The sequence below is a fragment of the Scleropages formosus genome, chromosome 21 (genome assembly GCF_900964775.1).
Source record: "Scleropages formosus chromosome 21, fSclFor1.1, whole genome shotgun sequence".
Lineage (NCBI taxonomy): Eukaryota > Metazoa > Chordata > Actinopteri > Osteoglossiformes > Osteoglossidae > Scleropages > Scleropages formosus.
The window spans coordinates 24165557-24191655 of record NC_041826.1 but is presented as its reverse complement, the minus strand read 5'-3'; the positions used below and the strand labels follow the sequence as shown (position 1 = coordinate 24191655).

General features: G+C 48.6%; 1 protein-coding gene across 3 annotated transcripts; it reads right to left on the bottom strand.

Annotated features, from left to right (window-relative positions):
- Positions 1–9458: 9458 nt before the first annotated feature.
- On the bottom strand, positions 9459–26052 carry hira (histone cell cycle regulator a). 3 transcript variants are annotated; one of them, XM_018728750.2, is made up of 25 exons: positions 25290–26052; positions 24393–24455; positions 22389–22499; positions 22208–22298; positions 21997–22091; positions 21546–21641; positions 21157–21317; positions 20756–20923; positions 19815–19928; positions 19432–19502; positions 18486–18591; positions 18025–18231; positions 17719–17804; positions 16707–16883; positions 15743–15931; positions 15151–15352; positions 14965–15063; positions 13815–13963; positions 13492–13653; positions 12979–13037; positions 12484–12589; positions 11931–12053; positions 11450–11613; positions 11268–11356; positions 9459–11095 (listed from the first exon to the last, which is right to left on the bottom strand). In XM_018728750.2, the coding sequence occupies exons 1-25, from the start codon at positions 25324–25326 to the stop codon at positions 10979–10981; spliced, it is 3042 nt and encodes a 1013-aa protein (XP_018584266.2). In that variant the 5' UTR covers positions 25327–26052; the 3' UTR covers positions 9459–10978. The 3 variants fall into 3 exon arrangements, with proteins under 3 accessions (XP_018584266.2, XP_018584267.2, XP_018584265.2); XM_018728751.2 differs by having other exon boundaries at positions 15743–15934; positions 22208–22247; XM_018728749.2 differs by having other exon boundaries at positions 9460–11095; positions 15743–15934.
- Positions 26053–26099: the final 47 nt, after the last annotated feature.

Here is a 26099-nt window from a genome sequence, read left to right as displayed (position 1 = left end):
TTTCTATTGCACTATTTATGTTTAAATTTTTACTTAATTACCCGCCGGTATAAATGGGTACATCATAGTAAGTGTGTAAGACTCTTTCTAGGAAAGTGTGAGCTGAAAGAATGAATGTAAAGTATAACTTGACTCTCAGAAAGGCTGTGATCTTTCACAAAATGTCCCTAGTAATAAGAGGGTAATCCAAAGAAAACTCAAGTAAACGTGCAACTACTGTTAAAAAGGTACTCAAAGTACTCGTCCAAAAATCGACTTTAGTGGCAGTTAAAAAGCACACCTGCTCAGGTTTAAATCACAGTGTGTCGACAAGGTTTGTGAGTCTCCTCTACCCCAAGTGCAGATGTGACCTCTAGGACGTCCCCACCGTAGGGCGCAGTGATCCTGATACATGTTGTACCATGCTGTACCATGCTGACAGTAAATGTGACATGGTTGCATCTCCTCATGAAGTTGAGTGGTCACCCGTTGAGTCAGTTTATCAGACAGGTGTTCTCCTGTTTTGATCAAAGTGGTAACTGTGGTAAAAAATAATGTGCTTAAACCTCTGCTTTTCATTCACTGTGAATGGATCATGTGATGAAAAAGTGACTGTATTTAATGGATGCTCTCACTTATCTCCATACAAGTCCCCCGAAAGGAGAATCGTGGCACCGGTGCTTTTTTCCCCACTAAGTCAAGCCATTCATCACGACACCAGTAGGAAACATCCCTTTTTGGGAAGGAAGCACAAAGTGCACAATTACATTTTGGATGGAGCCTGGGGTTTGGAACCAGGCAAAAGCGGCGGCGTTGATCACATTGCGGAAAAAATATCCTTTGAGAAGACGACAATCATGGGAAAAAAGACATTTCCTCAGGTAAGTGGAGGGTGGAGAAAAAATGGTTTTGTTTTCTGATTGATGGATCAGCATCTCAGTATTAGGGTCACTCACTCATTCGCTCATACGGTCACTCAGTCACCAATGCAAACACCTGAAACGCATGTCTTTGGACATCCAGTCCATCCGTGTCCTGCCTCACGCCCTCTCTTTCCAGAATAGACACTGGAGCACAGCAACGCTGCACAGGATGAGTGGTTGATGACAATGGAATGAATGAATAAGTGAGAATCTAAGCCATGAATAAATCGAGGGTCGAATGCATTAATAAGCTCTTCTTGACTGTCACATGATTGGATTCATGAACAAATCCAGTTACAGACTTCAGGCCCCAGTTGCATTCCTGAGTTGAAGGCTTGGTGTAGTATTATTGAGGCTGAGCTCAAATCCACAAAATTAATTCCTTTATTGCATCTTCCAGATGTGTGCGTTAAACAGATATACTGATCCACGGACGGATGCTCTCTGGGAATTGCTTAGAGCAAACATGCTGGTTTCTTGGATCACTGGAGTGAAGGTGGGAAACAGGGTAAGGAAGAGACTGTTGAGGCAACGAACGCCTTCCTGCCGTTAGCCGCTCACCTTCTCTTGGTCTTCGAGCGACAGAGGAAGAAACGTCTCGGCGGCTGGTGTTTCTCGGGCGTACCTGTGATGAGGTTCACACGCGGGCAGAAGGGCGCTGGCATGCAGGGAACGTCGGCCGAGCTTCGCCTGGAGTTCCTTTCTCGGAAGGGAAGACATCTCGCTGAGCTTTACCTCGGTTCCATCTTTCCCTGTGGTGGGTGGGGGTGATTGCTGACCAGGTCCTCAGCAATGTTGGCTAGAGCGCGACCGGTTCACCGTTGAAGGACTGCCTGCCCTGCGTGTACCAGGCTTGGCCCATCGGCCCTTCGGCTTCTTGTTAAGGGTTAGTTTGGCCTTGAGCACCTCTTGCTGTAACTTGGAGTTTACTGGTGAACCCCGGGCGGCACCGCTTCGAACGGCCTGATCCCACTGTAATACCCTTGAATTACCTGAGCAGCATAAATGGGCAAATAATAGTAAATGACATTGTAAAGATGAGCCAAATAAATAAAGAAGTTCTGAAGTAACACCCCTGGATCCACACTGGAGCCCAGAGAAGAACTAGTGCTGCAGGCCAGAACCTGAAACTCATTTATGCAAGACAGACTAAAAAAGTAAACATGAATCCAATTAACAAGGTATCCCATAGGGCCTCCGTCCCAGACAGCCGTCGACACAGCGAATGGCATTAAAGAACAGGACTACCGGGGCGTTTTGTTTAAATATCACTGTAGGAACAATATTCTGTGAACATGATAGCGACACGTTTTAATATAAATGGGCGACCTTGTCTGTTTAATTTCTTGGGTGAGGCACGTGGGTTGACATGAAGGCCTCAGCGAGGGTGTTTTGGGTCAATATCACACATTTAATTAGCCCTTGACCCACTGCTGGGAGAACATGGAATACTGTGGGGGGGTCATCCTTGGGCACGATTCCCTAATGCAGACCATTCATGTGGACAAGGAGACCCCAAACCTTCACGCGTCCTTCGGGGAGACCGATGACCAAGCGGGAGAGCGGAAACTTGGGCCACACGTTGCCACTCCTAAGAGCTCCAGCAAGGTGGCTGAAAACCATGTAAAATGACTGTAAAATGCCGCCTAAGAAAGGTTATTAAAAGTGGACAGAATGCCAACAGTGGTGAAGGAACTTGTGGAAAAAAGAAGGTTGCTGTACTATATTGAGTCCAAGGTTCTTTCACATGGAGATGTTCCTCTAAAGTGGTCCAGCTGTACATGTGGGTAAAGTATCAGCGCGGAAGAAAAATGAACACAGAAAGGTCAGGAGAGTCATTATGTTGTTGTGGGGGGCGAACCCGCGGTATTGTTGGCATTGCGAACTAGTGAAAACGAAGTATAGGAACGGATTCTCAGCGCTGGACTTGAGCTCTCTGGACAACGTCGGACAATGAATTTCCACATCGCAGCGGCAGAGACGACCCGCGTCCGTCCTGTGTCCTCGTAGCGATGGTGCGGCCCTACAGTTGGACGGCTGAACTGTACAGCACACACCTCCATGTGGCCCTCTAGCGTTAGACTACAAAAGTGTTTTCTCCAGGGGTTTGAGCATTTGTGCTTCTGTAGTCTCCATCTCCTCTCGTTCTCGTACACGGCAGTGTTTGCCGATGGAGGACAGCTGGTACTCTAGTGCTCACAACTGCTGCCCCCGGACCCAAAGTCCGCACGTTTAAATCCCACCTCCAGCCGTAGTACCCTGGAGCAAGGTACTCTCCCTGAACTGCTCCGGTGAATTTACCCTGATCACTCAGACGATGGAATTCAAAACAAAAACACTTTTGACAAAAAAGAAAGAAAACTTTGAGCCGCAGCCTGAAGGTCGAGTCCGAATGGGACGTCGCAGAGAGAAAGTGCGGCTGCAGGAAGGAAAGACGCGACTCATCGAGTCTCATCTCATCAGAGCTGATCTCGGTCAAGAGGTTCGCAGACGACACATGCGTATGGAGGCACTGAAATATCCACAAGACCCGAGAGCCACACGTCTCGTTCCAAGTCAAGTGTCGCCAACAAACCACGAGGAGCCGAGAGAGACGAGGCGTCACGTCAAAGCGGCGGATACAGACGACAAGGCAGGCGAAGCCTCCCAACGGAAAGGCCTTCACGAGCGCCTTCCTCCCAGAGCAGGGGGTGAAGAACGTGGCGGAACACACGAAACGGCACGAGTATCGACGCTCTGAATGCACCACTAACGCCGAGGACAAATGTTTTAAGGCCATACGGAGCATCGCTACTTAGCCGACCGTATGGGAAGCGACACGAGATGCAGATGAGAGAATCGCGGCAGCCGGCACTCATGTTATTTTTGGCGAGCTCATACGATAGGCACAAAGGAAGCCGCGACCGTTTATGCGCTTCTTCCAATACAAAGAGCCTCGTCTCCACCAGAACGACGACCCTTGTGGGAAAACGCGGTAAATTCTTTAATGCTATTTAAGCGCAAGACTCAAAAGAGGCTCAGTGACGTCTTCCTGAACGGACAGGCAAAGTGGTTCCATGGAGACGCAGCGGCGGTCCTTCGGATGGAAGTCACCATAGAAACGGAGCGCTGCGCCACGGAGTACCTGACAGCAGCGGGGCCCGGAGCGCCGAAGGCGGGAGGCGCAGGTGCCGTAGAGCGCGTTCCCCCGCAGAGCCGCCGGCTTCCCGTGCGCCGAGCTCCTCGCACCTGGTGCGCTACGGTCTGAGGACAAGGAACTTCTGCTGCTTCCGTCTCTGCTCCGCCGGCTGCACACGCAGCTTTTCGTTCTGCCAGAGTCCCCGCGGAACCCGATCCGTTGTCAACAAGTGCCAGGCGCCGTTTTCATTCACTAATCACCTGCGGAACCGTTCGTTTGCGAGGGACACGTTGATGCGAAAACACGACATCAGTGTCGCCGTGCACGTCGAGCACCCAAGCAGAATCGCTTCGGAAAAGCAACGGGACCAAAGAGCCGTCGGGGGGTCAGCGAGGCCGAGGGCGTTTCCCGTCGGATCGGCGAGAGTCGCTTGACCTCCGAACGAACAAACTCGGCGGGTCGCGGTAGTTCAGCAGCCGCGCCCGAGGACACGACAACCGAGGGCTCCGCCAACGTGCGAAGCCTTGGGCTGCGGTTCTGCGAGATCCGCATCAATAATAATTCCATCAAGAAGAGCCCAGGAGAAAGATCTCAGGTGTTTCTCCGCAGGTGAAAACAAAGGATTGCGGGAAAGCTCCTTGCTCCGACTGGAGTCGGACGTCTCCCCAAAGCTCACAGCGCCCCTCTGTGCCGGCAGCAAGGAGAAGCCGCGCCGTTTCCAGGCGTCTGGCAAGCGACACATCGCCTGGACCACAAATCTGGTTTCCACCGTGTAGAGATGCGGCGCAATCCGCCCCCCTTTGGAGGCCCTTAATTCTCTAAGTCCGTCTACTGCATGTTAAGAAAGAAGGACAACGTCAATTGCAGCAGAAGTGCACTGTGTACATACAGTATGAGGTGGGAGAGCGGCAACGTGGCACAGCAGGTAGTGCCGCCTCAGCGGTTCGGATGTGGGTTTGGATCCAAGTCGGTCCGTGTGGAATTTGCACCTTCTGTTTGCGTGGGTTTCCCTGAGTGATTTGGTTTCCTCTCACAGTCCAAAGACATGCAGTTCAGGTGAACTGGACACTCCACATTGCCCTGAGTGTGTGAATGGGTGAGTGTGTGGCCACCATGTGATGGACAGGCGTCCTATCCAGGAAGACCACCCCCATCCCCGAGCCTTGCAGCCAAGGATTCCAGGATAGGGTCTGGACCACCGCGACCCTACCCAGGACAAGCCGTTAGCGAAAGCGAGCGAGTGTGTGATGTGCGAGTGTGTGATTAGCAATAATCCGAAGAGGAGCTTCACACAGATAGTGGGGAGGGGAAGTCAGGCTGACGTGAAAAACGAAGCGTATGAAAAGACTTGGGGCCGCAGACGTTCGCTTCTGGTGCGAATAACAGCTCATAAAACATCTGGTGAGAGAAAATAGATTTATTCTCATGAAAATTTAAATATAACCAGTGAATTAGTTAAAAATAGAAGCACAGCCAGATAGCAGATCACTTAAGTTGAGGCGCTAATTGCCATGGAAACAAGTAGCAATGGATGTCGAACAGGAGGTAAAGGACAGTGAACAGTGTAAATGGAGGAAAAATACAGACGTAGCAGGAGTGCTTCTCGCCGCTCCTGAGCTCCAGGGCCGTCCACGGTGGCATCGCCACCCAGAAGTGTGGGGCCAGCCCCTCCCCATCACCCCCCTGGAACCAGCAAATCTCCCATTTCCCAGCCAACAGGCTTCACTAACTCGGGTGCGAACCCTAACCTTTCCCCAGTGCTCTCCAAACCGGTCACAGCGGGCTGATTTATGGGCCTGGATGGGGTAAGAAGGCAGACTGGCGCAGAGTCAGCACAACGTGGCATCAACAGTTATTGTCCGTTTCACTAGTTTTAAAGCCTTTATAAACAGTGGAGTTCAGCTCCTTCTCCGTAAAAAAGCACTTCGCGGAATCTACTTCTTCATTCGTTTCCTTGCCTCTTTTCTCAAGAGTGGCTTAACTTGCAGTGATTTACCCAGTCATACAGTGGGGTAATCTTAAGTATATCGATTCGTGGTAAGCCTCTTGCTCACAGGTACCGCAGCAGAAGGTGGGACTCAAACCCAGGTCCCTTGAGCACAAGGCCCCCCGTTTGAAAAATTACAAAAGTACAAAAAAATTCAACAATTAGAGAAATGTAACACCATGCTCATTAGCGGTGGCAATTTGCACACTACATTCGTTTGAAATGTAGGGTAATGACGTTAAATATCATTAGATACGCAGCGCTGTCTGACTTCTTCCAAGCTGAGGTCAAGCTACAACTCGGCACGTCTCTCCTGCCCCCTGGTGGCGGCGATGACGCTACACGGGTCCTCGCACCCGAGCCCCTGCACGACTGTATTGTGCGCGACATCCATTACCTGCGGCACCAAATGAGCTTTACCTCAAAGGGTTCCTTTCCTTTGTAAAATTGTATTAAAAATGTTGGCGGTTCCAAACGGCAGAAAGAGCGAGCGGCAAAAGCGCGGTGATTTGCGGAGGATGGAGCGACGTGTGCAGAAAGCCCCCCGACCGGGCTCCGTTTTGAAAAGCAGCCTCTGTGCGGCGCATCTCGCTGTGCCCGAGCTGCCAGGAGGGGAGGTAGAACGGCAGCGCACGCAGCCCAAGTTTCCTCTACTTGTGGTCGATCGTGGGTCGACCGTTTCATTTCCATTTCAATGCCCTTCCACTCGGCACCCCCCCCCCCCCCACTGCACAAATCCCATTTGCCGCTCATTCATCCTTCCTGCCATGCAGCACCTCGGCAGCTGAACTCTCCCTGCTGCCGGAGAGCAGATAAACCCAGCTTGGTGCTGTAGTGAAGAGCTGGTAAATGGCTCGTGACAGGAAGCTCTGGTTCCATGTAAGAATGACGTCCAGCGGGGGGGGGGGAAGCGGTACTTCAGACCGCTGTAAACCGATGACCTGATCACGCGCTTCCTCCACCTCTGCTTTCTCGACGGCACTTTTTGGCACACGTACGCCGCCGGTCCAGAACACACCTGCGCAGGGGTAACCGCTCCTGCCGGTCTGTTCCGCTCCTCACCGCCCTTTTCGTTCCTGGTACTGTGCGCTCCTCCGGTCGGCGACTCGGTCACTTGCAATATTAATTGACAGAGAGCTATTTAAACCCTCTGTAATACTTCTCTCCTGCATTTTGGGCGAGTTATTAATAGAAGAGCCAACACAGTACATTTAGTGTGTCCCTCTCCCCAACCCACCCCTGCTGTGCTTTTGTACTCAGCTGCCAAGGGGAAGGAGCTGCTCTACTCATATGGGCCCCTTTAATTATGCAGCGAGACGTGTCGTCGCCGGCGCTCCCCTGCACTCGCTGTGCGCCGACAAACAAAAAGCACGCTGGTGAATCCTTCGCGGCTGGAGACTGAGGAATTGGTGGAGCAGGCAGCAGGGCAGAGATGACCACTTTCAAGAGTCTGCAAAGGGGAGACCGCGAAGCTGTACACACAAAACGTACTCTTACCTCTACATTGGGCATCACAAACCCCAGGAGGCACCGACCAGCGGCAGAGGGGAACTCCCCTCCTCCCCGAGGGCCTGGTCCAACGGCACGGAGCGACTCTCCTCTGTGCCGCTCCGTTCACTTTCGGTGTGTATGATCAAACTCGGCACCTTCGTCCACCATCGGCCCTGTTCCCGTATTGCGTATGACTCAAGAATCCATCCAAACGTTGACTCAGTGCAGCTGGATTCCATCATTCCATCAGAGAATGCCTCTCGAGCCCCGGGCCCAACACCTACAGCACCTCTCTGGGTCAATGAAGAAGGGGCTGCAAACTGTACAAGGAGACCATCCACCCCCTACAACTACCAAGGGTCACCCATCAAGGGCTCACCTGATCAGTGCAAGGGCTCTTTGCGTCGATGTTTGCTTTTCTGTTCTAATCAGCCTGAGGACTTCAATACCAACTCATCCCAGGTCGGTCCATGACCACCTGATATGGGCAACAGCAACAGGGGACCAGCCAACTCTTTTGTCTCCTCCTACAGCGGTTGCACATCATGGTTTTTGAAGACTGATTTTCTGGGTGGAAGCAGTGGGACGCATCCTGACAAAGACCACCTACGGAGATCAGAATATAGCGCAGTATGCTTTGGAGTTTCTCGAAACCTGGCCAACATCAACGAATGGAACAGCAGCAATCTTTTGTCCTCCTATTGTCAGGGATTAAAGAAAGTCCAGGTCGAGCTCACTCGTTGGAACAAAGAGTGGACCAAGGATCAACAGATGCAATGCTCAGTCTGGATGGACAGTCTTGCTAGAGAATGTTCAACCCCCACCTGTTCATCTTCCCAAGCACACGTTCCAGAACCATTGCAGATCAGAAGAGGAAACCTGAAGGACTTTGTTCTTGTCCACACTGAAGAAAAGCAAATCACTTCGGGGTCTATCTACGTCCAGATCATAGCGGGGTTTTAGTTCCTTCAAGCAGAAGGAAGTAGACTCCAAGTTCTCGGGGTGTAGACTGTCCTGGCTTGCCCACTGGAAGGGGTACAATCCCAAGAAGCGCTTCTGGGAATCAACAAGTGACATTATGGACCCCTCTCTCATTTCCGACTACTACAGGGACCACCCGGACCATCGGACATCACGCCTCAAGGCTCACAGGGGAAACTGCTTTTAGAGCAAGGGTACCATCACGATCCCATGGAGGTGTTGTCCAACAGCAGCGGGGGATTTCTGTTCACAAGGGGGACTCCACCAATTCCCTGTTCTGCTCACGTTATTTGCTCGAGAGCTCCAGTGAGTTACACTATGTAATTAAACTCCGCGCCTGGGTCCACCACCATCCCTGATCTCATGCTGTTGCACATGATATCGGGTCCTTGTGAAAGGAACATTCCAGTAACAAATGTTACTTGGCTTGCGACAGACCGGCATCCCGTCCTGGGTGTGTGCCCCTCCCACCCCTCGGCCTTGTGCCCTTTGTTGCCGGGTAGGCTCCGGCCCGCCACAACCCTGCTCAGGACAAGCGGCTGTTGACGTTGGTTGGTTGGTTCTTCAATTGTCATTCCCAAAATTTGTTGTGGAACATCACCTGCATTGCCACATCCTGTCATTTAGTTGGCAGTAAAGAGCACCCAAACACAGTTAGGAAAGTAGGACCTGAATGACAGCGATCAATAATGAGATGAGGAAGATTGCACGTTTATGGGCTAAATCAGTCAACAATGAGCATAAAATAGAAATTTATGGAGACAACATTTTTATTTTCAGTCATTTTAAATTAATTTCAATGTAACTCAAAATTAATATCGTTAAGACTTAAGACAGCATAATTTTTATTATAGCTATATGAGTCTTTTACAGAACCTACCCAGTGAATAAATCCAGGTCTGTCCCTATTATTACACTTTCACTGATTGTATAGATAATAAAGCAAGCAAAGTGGCCAGATGCTGACACATGCTGTACACATTGCATCAAGTGAATAAAAGTTAATAAAATTTGTGCGACGGTGTCCTGTCCACATTGCACCCTGCCTCACTCCATTTTCAGGACAGGCTCTGGAACACAGCGACCCTGGTTGATGAATATGCAATAAAGCATTACAGCAAATTTTTTATTCATTATAACTTTACCTGAGGTTTTTACAGAGCCTAACCTGTGAATAAATCGAGGGGCATCTGTATTAAGCTTATACTGATGCAGTGGCTGGATTTACAAACAAATCAAGCTACAGACAGACTTCTTGTCCAGATTGTCTGCAAGCTGGGGAGCATGTAAATTTTGTGTAATGGCTCCTGTTAAGTTAGATAGCTAACAGAACAATTTCATATTTCTATGGCTGTACACTGCATACATCAGCAAAAAATTCCTGACATGTTTCCACCCCTTTAGCTAGCAACCTGGCTGAAAGAAAGAGACTTTCCTTAAAGAAAAGGTTATGTTAGCAAGAAATGTCGCAAGAGCAGGTTTATGTAGCTTTACATGCTGTTCCTCACTTAACAGGATTAAAGTACTGATCCAGGAGAAATCACACCGCTGTCCTTACAAGATTTCCTCCTTTCCATTGATTCATTTATCTAACGCTTTTCTCCAAAGCAATACAAAGTTAAGCTACTTAAAATTATGTACCCATTTATGCAGCTGGTAAATTTTACTGTAATCATGATAAGTACCTAACTCAAAAGATACTACAGCAGGATGTGGGATTTGAACTTCAACCCTTCGAGTGCAAGGTGGCAGCTCGCTGCTTTCTACAGTCTAAAAACTGGATTTTACACCAAAAAGTAACAATTATAGAAAAGTATTGCTTGCTGAAACAGCACTTCAAAAAACCTAAAAAACTGGATTTAGAGTCAGTAACATTACCAAAGCATTGCTCAATGATTTATTTGAGTTTTTCCCCTTTTTATAGAAAATGGAAAAGAAAATGTGTTGTACAAACATTTAAAAATGACTAACAGAAATAGGCTGTACAAATTGACAGGGGGACACTCGTAAACACACAGACCACTTTCAAAGTTCAAGGCTTGAACAGCGGCACGGAGCTCTAATGCTGGCTTTTTGTTAGGTCTTCTGCACTGGGAGATTACTATTCCTATTTTAGGTAAGGCGACCACACCGCAACCCGCCGCGCCTGCTGCCGTCCCGCCCCGTCATCTAGCCGAAACTCGCTGCAAATGGGGCGGTGGAATCTGCGCTTCCTCCGACACAGTGATCACAGTCCTCGTCAATTCTCGCAGCCCATGGCGCTGTTCTTTGTTCCTCTGACATCATCATTAATCGACATTTATCATAGCACTATCTTTACCAATAATATTGACGATACCACAGTAGCCAAGTCCTCCCATGCAGTCCTTTGGACATTCCTGCCTCGTGGACCTGGAGACAGGGGTTGCGGGTTTGGGAAATGGGTCCAAACGACAGACTCCTTCCCTAGCGGCGTACCTCTGTGGGCAACAAGCTGGGCGGGACGCGGCCGAGTAAGTGCTATTTGTTGCGGAGGAGCTCCAGCTGGTCCTGGTACTCGGTGAAGACCCGCTGGAAACGCAAGTTTTGCCCAATGACAGGAAGCACTTCCCGCAGCAGGTCTCTCTTCCGCAGGCCCTGCAAGTGCACACAGGAGTGGTCATAGGTTAGACCCACCCTTCCACCACTGGGAGGTTCAGCTCAGGAACTGAGACTGATGACAGACTGGCCAATGATTAACAAAATGCTGAGACTTAAGAAGTGCAAAGGGAGCACAAGCTGCCAAAAAAGCGGTTTACTGCACACTGACCAGAACAGTGTCTTCCCAGATACTGCCAGCAGATTTGTGCACTGGTCCCAGAAGGTCTTTGCACAGCTCTCGAAGTCGATGCTCGGCGCCTAAAGATTTAATGAGACTCCAGTGAGACGTCAATACGGATAGGGCTCGGAATGACAGGCATATGAAGACATTTCAACGCTCCCCTTGCTGACCTTCATTGACCAGGAAGCGTGCATAGATGAGCAGCCAATGACGGTATTCCTGGCTGGATCTGAGGATAAGTGCTGAGGCCAGCTGGTTCTCCAGGTAGGCCAGGGTCATTCCCTGCTGCAGGTGGTGAGGAGTGGAGGACAGCCTGGACGCAAGGCGGCCCGCACTACAATCAAACAGTTGAGTCAGCGAAACGAGACTCAACCAGAACACTCAAATACATTTAGACATATCTGATACTGTTTGCTTCATACTGAACCCCCCAGTCAGGTTTTAGGACCACAGATCAAATCCAGAACAAATTAAGAAGTTCTAATAATGCTGTACAGTAAAAAGGTGTCTTGGGATACTGAATATGGTTGTCTTGAACAATGGAGTCATTATGAAAAATACTAGTATTCTGTGCTCCTCAAAGTGACTCCTTCTGCCACACGCTTGGTTTATATCTGGAATGACAGTGAGCACTGAGGACACGGTACTTACTTCAACGTTCGGCCCTGCATTATGGCCAGGGGCCCCGAGGAGACCATGGGATCCTGGGAGGGAAGGAAGTTCCTGAAGTCGGCACACTGCACCAGGGAGTCCTGCTTATCGGCAATAAGGTTCCTGATGAAGACAAGAAACAGCCCATTTTTTATCTTCCAGTGAAGCAGAGAGAACGTAATTTTACCAAGTTGGTAAACACTAAATAGCTAACTCAGCTCCTTGGAATGGAAGTATTCAGTGGAAAACGGTCATTATTTTAATTACGTTATTCTGTATTTCTAACTATGAACACCAATGCTGAACTTGGGAGTCATTTTTGCATATTTTTTCCCACACTCCGATTAGTACTAGTATGGTGGTCGCTGCCACCACGTTCAAAGGTAGGTAGCACATAGTCTTCATGCAATCCTCACTGCAGTTTAAATGTATGTAAGGTACAGAACGGGACGAACAACAATAATGCCACCATGTAGTATTACAGAACCCAAGTTACCAAGTTTTTTTCCAGTAACAATCGTGTAAAAGACAAAAGGTAACGCAGCAGCCGTACCACGTCTCTAGGGAGGAGTTGAAGCAGTAAGACCTCCCATTAGAGAGGCTGATGACAGGTACACCCTGCTGGGTCAGTAGGGACTGGGAGACTGTCGTGTCTGTGCCTGCAAAAAGCAGAAAGAGAGAAAACACACACATTCATACTTTTTAGCTGCAACAAATCCAACTTATATGGGATGACTCCACAGAAATCAGCATCATAAATGCAAGCTAATTTTATTTAAGTTAAACACTATCAATACACTGCAATGGACTTCCACCCCCTCTGGGGCGTAACCTGCCCAGCCTACAGCTCTACACTTCAGGAAACGTCTCCAGGTCACTGCAACCCTGTCTAGGACAAGTGATTACGGACAGTGAGTGACAATCAATACAAATCACAGCAGTCCAGCAGTGTTTCCCCAGCCCTGCCGGAACAGAGGTGCTACTTTTTGCTATAAGCAGCAAAAATGCGCGATTTTAAAAAACAGTAAATATATGAGATTTTCCTCACCCGATAAGATAGTCAGCAGGGACACATTTCGTACCAGAATGACCTGTTTCTTCACATCCCTACAAAACAATTGAGTGCATCTTGTAAGGAAGTCATTTGGCAACAGCAGGAAGGACACTCAAACAATTCCTCAGGTGTGAAAGCAGAGTAGGTTTTGAATTTGTCCAAGTTTTCCGGAGACAACTGTAGTAGTGGAGCAGAGTTACATGGCTCAAGTCTGCAAGGAAAAGCAATGGTCAACAAGGACATGTTAAATCTTTCCTGAGCTCACATTAAACTGTCGAGCAATTTGCTTACGTGACAGCATGAGCACCAAAGTGGACTGCTGACTGATACATGTTCAGCACAACTGCTGTACATACAGTTCGGGACATGTGTGTCAGCTAAAAGAATGAAAAATCAATATAAAGGCGACCAGGGTTCAACTGAGGTGCACTTTGTTGATGAGGTCAAACCATTTGGAGAAACATCAGCTGTTAGTGCTACAGAGGTTCCCCGGGGATGGGTGCTCACCAGACCGAGAGCGTGGCACACGCCGTCAGCACCATGACGAAGGAGCCGGAGCAGTGCAGCGCGGACACGGGCGCTGGCAGCAGGATGGCGGGGAGCAGTCGTCGACCGCAGGCCGACAGCACTGACAGCGTGCGGTCCTCACAGGCCACTGCGATCACTTCGCTGTACATACAGTTCCAACAGTGAGTTCTGTCTCACAAAACAAGTCGTTCGGCATCTTCTTCCCCCACTTGTCCCCATCGCTGCGGCGTTAGCAATTTCTTTCCTCCAGCAAACAGTCCAGGCTGTGTCTGTACAAAGAGCGCGCCGGAAAGGATACTTGCCTGCTGCCCGCCACGGTGAGGATGCGGCTGGTTAGCAGCGTGTCCCATTCTCGGCCCTCGCGCGTGCACCGCAGCTGGCTGAAGCGTACGCCTCCCACTGTCGACACCTCGTTCTCCACCTCCACAAACACAGACGACTCCACGCTGATCTGTCCGGGACAGGGTGACCACTTCAGAGTAAGACACACGCGGTACAGTTCACTGTATTTAACACCATGCTAGTGAACTAAGAAAAAAATTGCTCTAATGCCAAAGTCAAAATTAAATACAGATGCTCCTCTACTTACGATGGTTTGACTTACAATTTGTCTAAGTTATGATGGTACGATAACAATACATGTTCGGCAGAATCCTTACTTCGAACACTGAATTTCGATCTGTTCCTGTACTTGCCACATGCGGTACGATACTCTCTCTACTAATGATGGGTGACAACAGCCAGCCGGAGTATCCACTCAGCCACGCTCAGTCTCTGTAGCGATCACGCCGAGTGTAAACAACTTGTCATACAACTGTCATACATACTTTAACTGTATGTGAACTGTAGTTTGCATTTCATTTTATAAACAAGATTACAGGAAAACCAAATTCTAACGGAAACACCTGTACATAGTCACTTGGTACTGTAGTTTCACAATTCGCCGCCTGGTGGTGTTGGTGTGACTGTCGTTACTGGTTATCGCACAGCTGATGGATGCTTTGGCTGGCGCCATATTTTCTGATTAAAAATTGTTCTTTTCGGTTTGGAATAAAAAGTATTCAACATTTAATGATAAAATAGGCTTTGTTTTAGATAAATTTGCGCAGTTGTAGGCTATGGTAAGCGTTCCGAGCACATTTAAGGTAGGCTAGGCTCTGATGTTCGGTAGGTGGGGTACGATATTCTTTTTCAACTTACAATTTTTCCCACTTACGATGGGTTTATCGGGAAGTAACCCCATCGTTAGTCGAGGAGCATCTGTATGTATTTCAGCTACTTTCATCCAGACGTTCACACTACAGCTGTTTATATAAGTGACATTTAGAGACGCAAGGCTACAGCGGTGCTCGGGGCCCGTGAACCATCAGCCTGGTCTCCGTGAGCTCTTGTTCCTCAGCACAGCACCTTTTTTGTACAGTATATGAGAAGCGCTGCGGGACAAACGCCGACCTGGAGCGAGAACACCTTCTGTAGGGTCACGGTGGGCAGTTTCATCGCAGCCGAAGGAGCCGCCACCCGCGAGGTCTCCTTCTCCAAGGACGGAGTCACCTGGGCACAAGTCAGAGGAAGACGCCGTCACCCCACTGTTCCTTCACATACACGGCCTTTCCGACTGAGGCCTGGGGACTCACGCACCTGCTGTACAGCATGGGACACCGGTGTCATCTTAGTGTCTTTCCTCGGCCGTCCCTTTTTCTTTTTCTCCACCACCTCTGGGCCCTCTACCTCGCCTTTCCTCTTGGTGAAGGACAGCTTTGTTACCGCCATTTTGTCCTCGCTGTCACTGCTCGTCTCCTCCTTGGGCTTTGGATCCTTTAAGGGGCCGCCATCCTTCATTCTGCATCGGACATGGTTGCACACAGTACAGCCTGAGAACCGCAGCTCTACCACCCAGCAAGCTGAACTGCATTTTAATAATGCTTCTAAAGCAAGTTCTCCTACATTCTTTACACCAGGCAATGGGCTGAAGGAACGGGTCAAAGATGCTATGAGGCACTTCAGGAAAAGGCCTCAGATGAGGAACTAATTCAGAGAGTTATAAAGAAAGAGGGTTTGGTCCGAATTTTGCTTTAGTACTCAGTGGGACACTGAAGTCAAGCCAGAGAGCAGCCCTCCAGGCTCGGAGCTCAACAGTTTCCACACCCACACTCTAATGCTGTCAGCACCCGCTTCCCAGCTGCGGTGTGTTGACTTCAGCCAGAGCATCTACCTTTAGCTCCTGCCTTACCTGTCCAGCATCGTGAGGCCAACAGCAGAGGACGAAATGGTGACCCCCGGTGTGGCCTTTGACCTCTCGGTGAACCGCGAGTCCAGGGCCTTCATCGGTTCAATTTTAGCAGCCGAGGTGAGCAGCAGGTTGGGCTTGATGTTGTTGGAGTTCACAGCAGGTGCGGCACCGGTGCCCAAGGGGTTCACGCTGCTGGAAAAGGAGAAAACGCTCTTCACAAGAACTGGCCATGCGCTGAGAAAGCACACTAGCTCATATTCAGGAATTAACATGTAGCACTGGACTCTTTTAGGACGACGCAGGCAATACATTAGTAATGTGCTTAGTTAGTTAATGTCTATGGTCAGCATATGGAAGGCATTACTTCAATGCCAGTGGCAGGTCCATTCCTCTAGAAAAGTGACAAGAAAGGTTTCCAGTACAACTGCACTCCTCACCTTTCATTTCCACTTACAACACATACTGTTTGCAAAAACACCTGGTTGGTTGCACCTGATGCTTGGCAGGATTTGACAACAGAAAATGTTAATGAATGCTAATGAGAAGGTAACCAATGTGAAGACAAGCATATGCTGCACACTATACATGCCTTTGAATATTCATGGGGCCTTGCAGCACACCAAAGACACTTAAAGGCTTAAGGATATCATAAAAAAAAGCAAAAGAGGAAGAAAAAGAGAAAGACCACATGGAGCTTTGCTTATTGCACACTGCAATTAACATTATTTTATGCCAGTGCCATTTCATCCACTTAAGTCTATATCTTGTGCTTCCACTACACCATGTGTTTAGCTGTTAAACCTCAGTGCTGTAAGTTGACTAATACCAAAATAATAACAACATGGTCTTTGCCACAAATCAACACCTACGCTATGGCCAGTACACAAAAGAAATGGTGTATGTGAAAATGCTGTTTAAAAACGGTGTGTTTAATGTAAAGCCGATAAAACGTGGGTCTCCTGACCTCTCAGCAGCGGCATCCGGAGCCTTGCCCTGGGGGGCCAGCGGGGGGTCGGAAGCAGGACGCAAACCCAGCGAGTTGGCGGTGTTGGAGTCGGAGGACAGCTGTGGTGTCAGCTGGGAGGACATGGAGGAGCCCGGCAGAATGGGAACACTGTTGAAGAGGGCCGGCGAGAAGTCCCTGGCAAAGGATCAACGCACGCTCACAGTTGGGGGGAGAAAGACGACTCCCCCAGAGACGCCCCAAAAATGTCACTAAGCTCAATTTGCATTTTACACGACCAGGTGCAGCACTCGGGATTCTGTTTAAGTGACATGTGAGGTGGCAGCGGCAGCGGGCAGCGCAGTTCATTCAGCAGTAAAAACTGTTAGCGGGTCCATGAGTTCTCCTAAACACTCGCTTCATCTTAGCAGGAACCGACAGCTGAAAAAATTACTTTGCCATTTCTTTTAGGACTTTTTCTACATACAGCAACAACTGAGAGCTATTGCAACTACCGTAATAAACTGCCTTATACCACTGTACAGCATGTTTTATTTATTATTCATGCCTTCCACCTCTCCTGGGGCATAGGCTGCCAACAGGGGCTCTCCGGGCGTTTCTGTCCACTGTACAGCATGGGTGCCAAGTTAACCCTGCCAGCATCGCTTTGTAAAGCTGTGCTACACACACCGGGGTGTATATAGAGGAAAATGAATTGGAAATGAACACTTACAAAAGACTCTCTAGGGACACAGACAGCGTTTTCGAGCTGTGCCACAAAACTGCCAAGTCACAATTTCTGACTGAAGAATGGTGCCACACTTCTCCAGTACACTTCCAGACACCTGTACACCCCTTGCTGAGGTACACCGAAACTGTTCTGGAGGCCTGAGGGGGCCCGATGCCCCATTAAAGTAGTGGGCAGCCTTGGGGTCTCCAGTATTTGGACAGTTTTGCATAGGCAAAGTAACTTGTCGCAAAGGAGTATTCAAAGAGGGAGCCTGGGCAGAGTCACGGTGCAGCGCTGTCCTACCCCGTGTCCAGCTGTGCGATACACAGCGGAGTGATCCTTCTCCTGCCATCCGCTGTCCTCGTCTCCACCTGCTTCTTCAGCAAGTTCTGCAAGCACACCCCCAAACACACATCACACTGCATCCACATCCCAGGTACTGCAGCATCCAAGAAAACGCAAGACAGGTGTTCTTGCTGCAGGGCCACTGAATACAAAGTGCTGATACACACTTCTTCCAAATTCTGGCGAAAATGAACATCATCCTTCATCTGGTTACAGCCTGAGAGCCCTCCAGGGAAAGTGTCCCCAGATGGGTATGAGCCACACCTTCCGTATGTCCTCCAGGGACTCCCCGTTGACCACACTGGTGAGTTTGGGTGCCTGGGTCTCGTGGTCAGCAGCATTGTGATGCTCCACCGGACCCTTCTCCTGCTGGTACTTGAGCATTTCCGGGTTCTCGATTATTGTGGTGGATAACTGAGCCTCTGTGGTGATGGCAAGGCTCTTCCCATAGATGTTCTGGTGAATCGAGTTCTGGAGAGGAAAAAATAATAAGTACATACTACAGAGCAACTGGACTGCACCTGCAGGACTGCGTAGTAAAACAAAGCCCTGCAACCAGACCCTTATTTAAAGCCAACTAATGAAAGTCTACTTGTTTAAAATGGACAGGTTAAAATTTGGGGTTTTGCATCTGAGAACAAACATCTAAGCAAAACACAAGGGACATTCTGAAAAAGGTCCAACATGCCTTGTGTTTTAATTAATAACCCTGCAGCTTGCTATACCTTTTCATCCTCATTGAGGGGGTCCCCAAGTTCATCCTGAGAAAAGTCAAGGAATGCCACAGTACCATCCATGGAGCACACTAGAATTCCAAGTCCATTGAGGGTCCTGTGGGTAACGGACAGAGTCACAACGAGGCACAACCCATGTGAAACTGGCACCACCGCGAACAGAGCAAGGATTACAAAGCAAGGGTGCAACAGACAGGAAGTTGTGTGTGTGTGTGTGTGTGTGTGAGAGAGAGAGATACACAGCAATAAATACTGTAAACAAATTGGGTCCGTAAGTCTGCTCATAAAAATCTCTTGCAACTGTAAAGTGACAAATAAAAGGCTATACAATACTTGCTGTCACTTTCAATTGTACCATTTATCTCTGTATCTACTGTTTCTGATGTTACTTAAACTTCCCTCTGTTGTTTTTAATGTATAAAAGCACTAATTTAGAATGACTAAAAATAAAATTACTTCTCTCAAAAAAATCGAATGCCAATTGTTGCCTGATGCACCCCATAAACACAAGCCGTGTTCTTCAACTTACTGCTCGCTGACACACACAAGAACTGGATGCTCACTGTAAACACTGTGGAGGTAGGTTGAACAAAGGTAGCCCCACACTCATTTTCTACTTCTATTCTAAGTTCTAACTTTATCTTTCAAAATGTCCATAACATTAGGAGCGCGTGTAATCTGGCGATTATAATAAGCCTTAAAGAATTATAATTAAAAACATGGATTAACTAAAAATAAATTACTGTAAGCGTATAGGACATCCTTTTTCCTGCAGACTAAGAGTAGCAGCTGCACAGTGGACGGCAGCACTGGACACACCACACAGATGGAATGAAAACCACATGACAAACTCCAAAAATGCCAAATGTACTAAATAAAGTGGAAACATGCAGAAACCCAGAATTTCAAGAGGACAAAAACACCTTGCAGGAATTACCATGCGATGTCCATGATGGACTTATCAAACAGGTCGTGGATCACTACGAGAGGACGCTTCAAGGACGTCAGCTAAAAATAGAGAAGGGCAGCATTAACACTCATCCATTATTGAAGACTGGCATTCTGTTAAACTTTCATGACTGCTAGTCTAATTAAAACAAAGTAGAAACTGAGCCCCAATACACTGTTACGACATGGAATAAGCAAAATAAATATTACGAGATCACAAGTTCGTTGCAAGACAGAGCCGTCAGGACACCGACTGAATTAGGTGTCAAGGCCACGTCAAAGACACTCCTTCGTTCGCTGGCAATCGTCGGTCTTAAAACAGCCTGAACAAGTTCCACCAAAGCGAAGCCCGTCCTCTCTGCACACACTTACCCAGACGGACACAGAGCGGTCCTTACTGCCCACAGCACAACAGCAGTAAGGGCAGCTGGGCTTCTGGGAGCTGCCATTCTTCTGCTTCTTCTTAAAAATTTTCGGGTTGAACTTCTGCAGAATGGGGGGACGGCATGAAACAAACACATGCCGTTGAAAGGAATAACACTCTAGCAAGTTAACGTGCCTGCTTGACATGAGGTTTAAGCAGCTGTAAGGGCCTGGATGAAAAAATCTGGCTCAATTTCTTTTGAACTCATGAGAAAGGAGCTGGAGCTGCTACAGTAATATACTAAGTGTGTATATAACCTGTGTGCAGCTATGAAAGCTCTACACCGTTGGCCAGTCACACAGCATTCGCCAAGCACTTGCCAGTTTTGTTATAGTACAGTTTCAGTCAAGTGTCTGCACTGCAAACAGTGTAAAAATTGGCTGTGGCACAAACAGCACTCAGTAGTGTGAGTAGCACCTATTTCAAAACAGAAAGAGCAGCTTTTTTACTGTTAATGTTATTTGCTTACAAAAGTGCCTGCTCTATAACCCTTTAACAGAGAACTGAATAAAACTTCTCACTCTCACTAGCTTTCCTTAACTGCTTCTCCAAATCATGATTCATTCTCCAAATATTATTTTACTTATTTAATAATTCTTGTCTCTGACTAAAAAAGCAGTTTATCCCATATGAGCATTGTTAGTTATATACATAGCAGCCCATGAACTAATACCCTACTTGCCACACTCCATGTCAATCCCCAGTCCTGCCTATGTCCCTGTTCGCACAATAAACACAGAACAGTTGTTCAAACTGGACTTCAGTGACCCCATATTTACTACTGCAAACAAGTAAGTGTAAAGGTACTATGCTCAGCAACATCCTGCTGTATCTTATTCATGCGTTGGGGTCAAATCCAAGTAAGCAGAATTTGGGTCGCATCCCTCACCACCACAGTCACTGCTTTCCGGTGACCCACAAAGTCCATGTTGGTCCTCCAGCCGTCCCTCTCGATGATCTGAGCTGTAGGGCCAGAGTTGTTCATGGCATGGGCCGACACCAGGTACTGCCCGTCCGGAGACCAGCTCAGGCGCAGCACGTGAGTGGTGCCTCCGCACTGGAACACACAGCGACACACCTTTAGCAACATGCCACGATGAGTGAAAATGGGCCCAGGATTATCCTTTGCTTATAGAATAGCCCATAATCGTATAAACGCATAAGCAGCACAGATGAAAAAGTGTTTTTCTTAGGCAGAGATTTAAAAGCTCACGAGGTTCACTTTTCATATGTTATCATACTGCAGTAACAGAGCTGCTGTTCACCATACAAGCCTCTATTTGGCTTTACCTCGTTGAAGGGCTTTGTGATATTGGTCTCCAGCTGCCAGTCCATGGTCCTCCACACCTTGAGGCTGCGGTCATCAGCCTGGGAGGCAATGTACTTCCCCACAGGATCCCAAGTGAGCCCTTTCACCAGGCCTGTGTGACCCTTCAGCAAGGTCACAATCTCTGAAGGAAAGAGGACAAAGAGCCTTTCAGAGGCCTACGGAGGCCATCGCAGCCAGCAGGTTTGTCGCCCTCACACTGACGTGAGGTCTGCATGACCCGCCCTGGAAGCCAGGAGCTCTGCGCAATCGAAAGACCGCAACATGAACGCAAAAATGCCTGCTTTCCACAGAGTTCCCACGTGCATATGTATGCCTCGGAAGGAAAGGAGGGGTCTACCGCAAAACACACCTGGAAACTTGCGCGCATTCCAGATGACGATAGTGTTGTCGACACTGCAGGAGGCTAGCCACACATCATGTGGAGACCATGCCACATCCATGACATCTGAAAACAGACATGCGTTAACACTGGCACAATCACCAGGGTCCCCGAGGTGTGGAAACAGAACGTGCTGCAGCAACCGAAACAATCAATCAAGACTAGCCAACGTTGTTACGGCACTTCCTCGTTCTTGTTAGAGCGATCGCCACAAAAGGTATGCCTCACTGAGCAGTTTTCTCCAAGCTTAGACTCCAAGAATAAGACTGATAAAATTACTCAACCAGCATGAGAAAGTATTTCAGTGTGTAGGAGACCGTTGTGTGGAGCAGCACAGGACAGTATGGGGACAGCGCACACGTCCCGCGTTAAGAGCGATTACACAGCCTGACCGCTTCCCCATGTCCCCGTAGTCACGTACCCCCCGTGTGATTCCTGAGGATGGTCACACAGCGCCACTGCTCCACGTTGGCCAGTTTGCTGCTTGACCCAAACACAGTGCTGGGACCGATGTATCTGAGAGGATCAGGGAGTCACAAGCATGCACCTTGTCGCCCAGCATCTCAAAATCCAACTTCTTAGCATTTGAGCACGAGCAACATCATGCAACAACACTGTGTGACGATACTTACGCTGCTCTCTTCCACACCATGACCAGTTTATCATCTCCCCCTGAGGCGAGGTAAATGCCATTGTTAGACCAGCGGACGCAGTTGACACAAGCTGCAACAAAAGGCGTTAAAGTTATGAGTGATTCTGAACGTGAAATAGTGAGGGATAAAATCAGCAGAAGCAGGTGTGATGCTCACGCACCTAAGTGATTGTCCATCTGACACAGCATCTTTGGAATGTTCTCGTTTTTCTCGTCCTCCTCCCGGAGGACCGGCGCCATGTTCCATATGACAACCTTCCCAGAGTCCTCTCCTGCAAGAGCAGCACATCAAGAGTCCAGTGCTTCTGATAAGAGCGCAGCGCTACAGAAAACTGAGCAGTGATGTGAATGAAATGTATGTCGTGAGTCCACGTTAGGACAATGTTCCCCACAGTTCGCCTGTGACCACGTGGGACAAACGTACAGTCTACAGCGATCGTTACTGCGGAACAACACATCTGACCTATTTCATCTTTCATATTTTCCTGCTGACACCTTATATTCTCTCCAGTCAGATTAAGTTTCCTGCGATGAATAAAAAGGAAATAAAGTGAGCTGAGTTCTATTACTAAATCTACACTTTGTGCTAAAAACACATCAAGATGTGAAGAGCAAACTGAAGCCTGGAGAACGCAAAAAAGGTGGGATGTGTAGTACATGAAAACTGCATTTCATCACTATAATCCAATTCTCACCTAATAATTATCGCATTTTCAACTTTCCACGCTTATTCTTTGTTATTTTACCAATCTAACAAAAGGGTTACAGTGTTGTGGTAATTCTTTAGGGGACTGTAAGCACATTACCACGGCACAGTGAGCCGAACACAGGAGTAATCTCACTGCTGCACAAAACACACAATACTGTCCTGTAAAATACAGGAAACTGTAAACCCCACCAAAATACCCCATTTTATACAGAGAGTCTTGTTTCTTTATTATATTTGCAGTTAAGTAGACACTTTAATCAGGTTCTGCACACTGTCTCTTATTTAGTGGGACGGACCTCATCTGCTTCTTTATATTACAGAAGAGTATTTTCCTGAAACATCTTTTCAAATCTTAAATCCCACTTTTATAATAAAAACCATCAAGAAAAACACATTCTTCACTTTCCATCTGCAGGCCTGTCAATGTATGTCCTGAGGTAAATACCATAGAAAGACATGGCACAAATAAGGTGTGATGGACCTACAACACAGCATGTAGAGGGGCACCGTGTAGCGTGGGTCCCTCCGTTACCAACGCACTGCCTGCCCAACTTACAAATACAACGTGGGCCGCAAATCTCCTCGTAACTCATTGTGTTCGCAACTCCAAGTCGCAATCAATAAAAACCAGGTCAACGACACACAGATCCCTCCATTTGCGTGTTAATTTTGTAAAAATCTTTGAAATACCTCCACTTATTAAGTTCACGCTACACTGACATGTGTAAATGTAACTAAAATGACTAAAAATGAAAATATTGTCTCTACCAACTCCTCTTCAACTCCTTCCTATTCCATCAACTCTGATTGTTGACAGATACGCCCTATAAATGTCTAACATTCGTCATCCTGTTATTGACCTGCAACACGAGCTGTGAACACTGGAAGCGAGTTGAACTCGGGTGGCCCCACACGTACACTCTTCAGGCACATGTTACTGCCATCAGCTGGCTTGGAGCATAAACATGTGTGACCTTCTCTGTACTACACACAGAAATTTTGGAAAACAGATAAGTGAAGAGAAGGCAATTAAAAACACATTGGAAAATATGGGTATCTCTGAAAACTCGAACCCTGATTGTAGTGAACACTGTCAGTTTACCCCAATACAGAGCCCAAGTAAAACAAAAACACCAAGAGTGAGGCCTTCAGCTGCAGAATATTCAGTGTCGTGATGTGAATTTTTTGTCTAACTATGATGAACAACATGTATCCGTACTTGATCTCACACCACCGTCTGTGGTCCTATAACTCAACTGGACTCGACAGCAAGAAAGTACCATATTGAATATGTACTGCACGCATTCATACGGTGGAACTTTAATTGTGCAGCAGCAGCACGTGGCCCTGGCTGGAGCAAAACTGAGAGCACGAGTTCAGGAGACAAGTGTGTGTGACAGCTCAGCAGCAGGGACAATGAGACAGAGTAACACAGCTGGACAGACTGGTACTTCACCTTGTCCGCCCGTCGCAAACTTGGACCCCTCGGGATGGATGTCCACAGAAAATATTGGTTTTCCTGAAAAGAAAGCAGAACGCATGTATTTGTATGTTTTCATATGTGCACAGCATACTATGTATGTATGTATCCGTTCCACGTGCAAAGCGCTCAAAGACACGTTCGTGCAGCACCGACGTCACAGCGCGAACAAAGTTGAGCGCGCGCCTGTTCCGCGCTCCAAGTGTAAATGACTATGCAAATGAGTCCCGCTCTATTTGAATACAAAGCGCCCCGCTGGCCAATGAGCGGCCCGAACACAGTTGAGTTTTCAGCTCCATGTTTGCATTCATTTCAATGTTAACGAGGGCAAATGGGCCGCGTCGCCACTTCGCCGTGAAGTTGTGGCGCCTCTCGGCTCTTTGTTGAACCAACAAACAAGCACACGTTTCGAGGAGAAATTCTCTCTCCGAGAAGCACAAACCCGCCTTAAACGCGCCGGAGTGTCGCGAATCCTGCGAATGCTGCTGCGGAGACGGAGAGTCCGCCGGCTGGGCGCTTAGCCGCCTGCTAACGGACTGAGGAGCTGCGCCGCGCATTCGACTTGGACAGAAGTTAGAGGGCGAACAAGTGCGGCGTCGACACCGCAAGGACCCCCCCGGCCCGAGGAACGCGCGGCACACACACTCAAACACACACATGATCGCCGGCGTACGGTTAAACCCGTGCCGCTCGTGCCCTCGACGCACAGCGACGAGCGAGCGTCCGGGCGGGGAAAGACTTTGAGAGAGGAGAGGCGAGGAGAGGAGAGGAGGGAGGGGGGTCCGGTGCAGAGAGAGAGACGCTCGCGCTCCGCTCAGCAAAACAAAAGCGCAAGTTCGTGGAGCGCGGATTCCGGCAGTGGGGCGCACTCACCATTGTGGTTCACCCAGCTGGGCTTCAGCAGCTTCATCTCCAGCGCGTAGCCCTCACACACACTGCACCACCACGAGCGTCGCGGCTGCGGCCGTCTTCTTCCCCCTTACGCGTCTTCCTCGCCCTCGGCCGCGCTGCGCTCCTTTTTCCCGTAGCGTGTGAGCGAAATGCCCTGCGGGAGCCTTCAGTGAAACTCCATCGCTCTCTGGCATCCCCCGAGCCCCTGGCAGCGGCTGCAGCAGCAGCAACACCGGAAGCGTCCGACCCGTTGCGCGCTCCGCCCGGAAACGCGGCGCAGGGAAGAACTCGGGACCTGGTTCCCCCGAGCCGAGCCTGGCCGAGCTGAGGACACACTGGCAGCTCACACTCGCGGAGCCGTTGTGCACACTGTTCGATATTCGGCTAAAGGGCCCCCTAACCTGCGCTCCAACCTTTGTTAATGTTTCCGATTGTGTGTGTGTGTAAGGCGCAGAATTTACTGCATGACAATCAATGTGCATAAAGTATTCAAAATTCAATTTCTTTCTTTAGAGCGCTCCTCATAAGCAAGATGAGCTCAGATACTATAGTATATATTGTTGCTCTTCACTGCTCAAAACAAGTTCCTTTTCGCTTTTGTTCTCCGACCTGAGTGGCAACGCCAGTACGAACGTGTCAGTCACGTTTGTCTCTGTCCCAGCAGACTTTTGCGCTGGTTGAAAAGCGCTGCGGAAATCCCGCAGAGGTGCAATTCGTTTGGGGCATGTTCCATTCGGGCCATACGTTCCCTTGACCCGGACATTCTACACGTAAGCCGTTAAAATCTCGCCG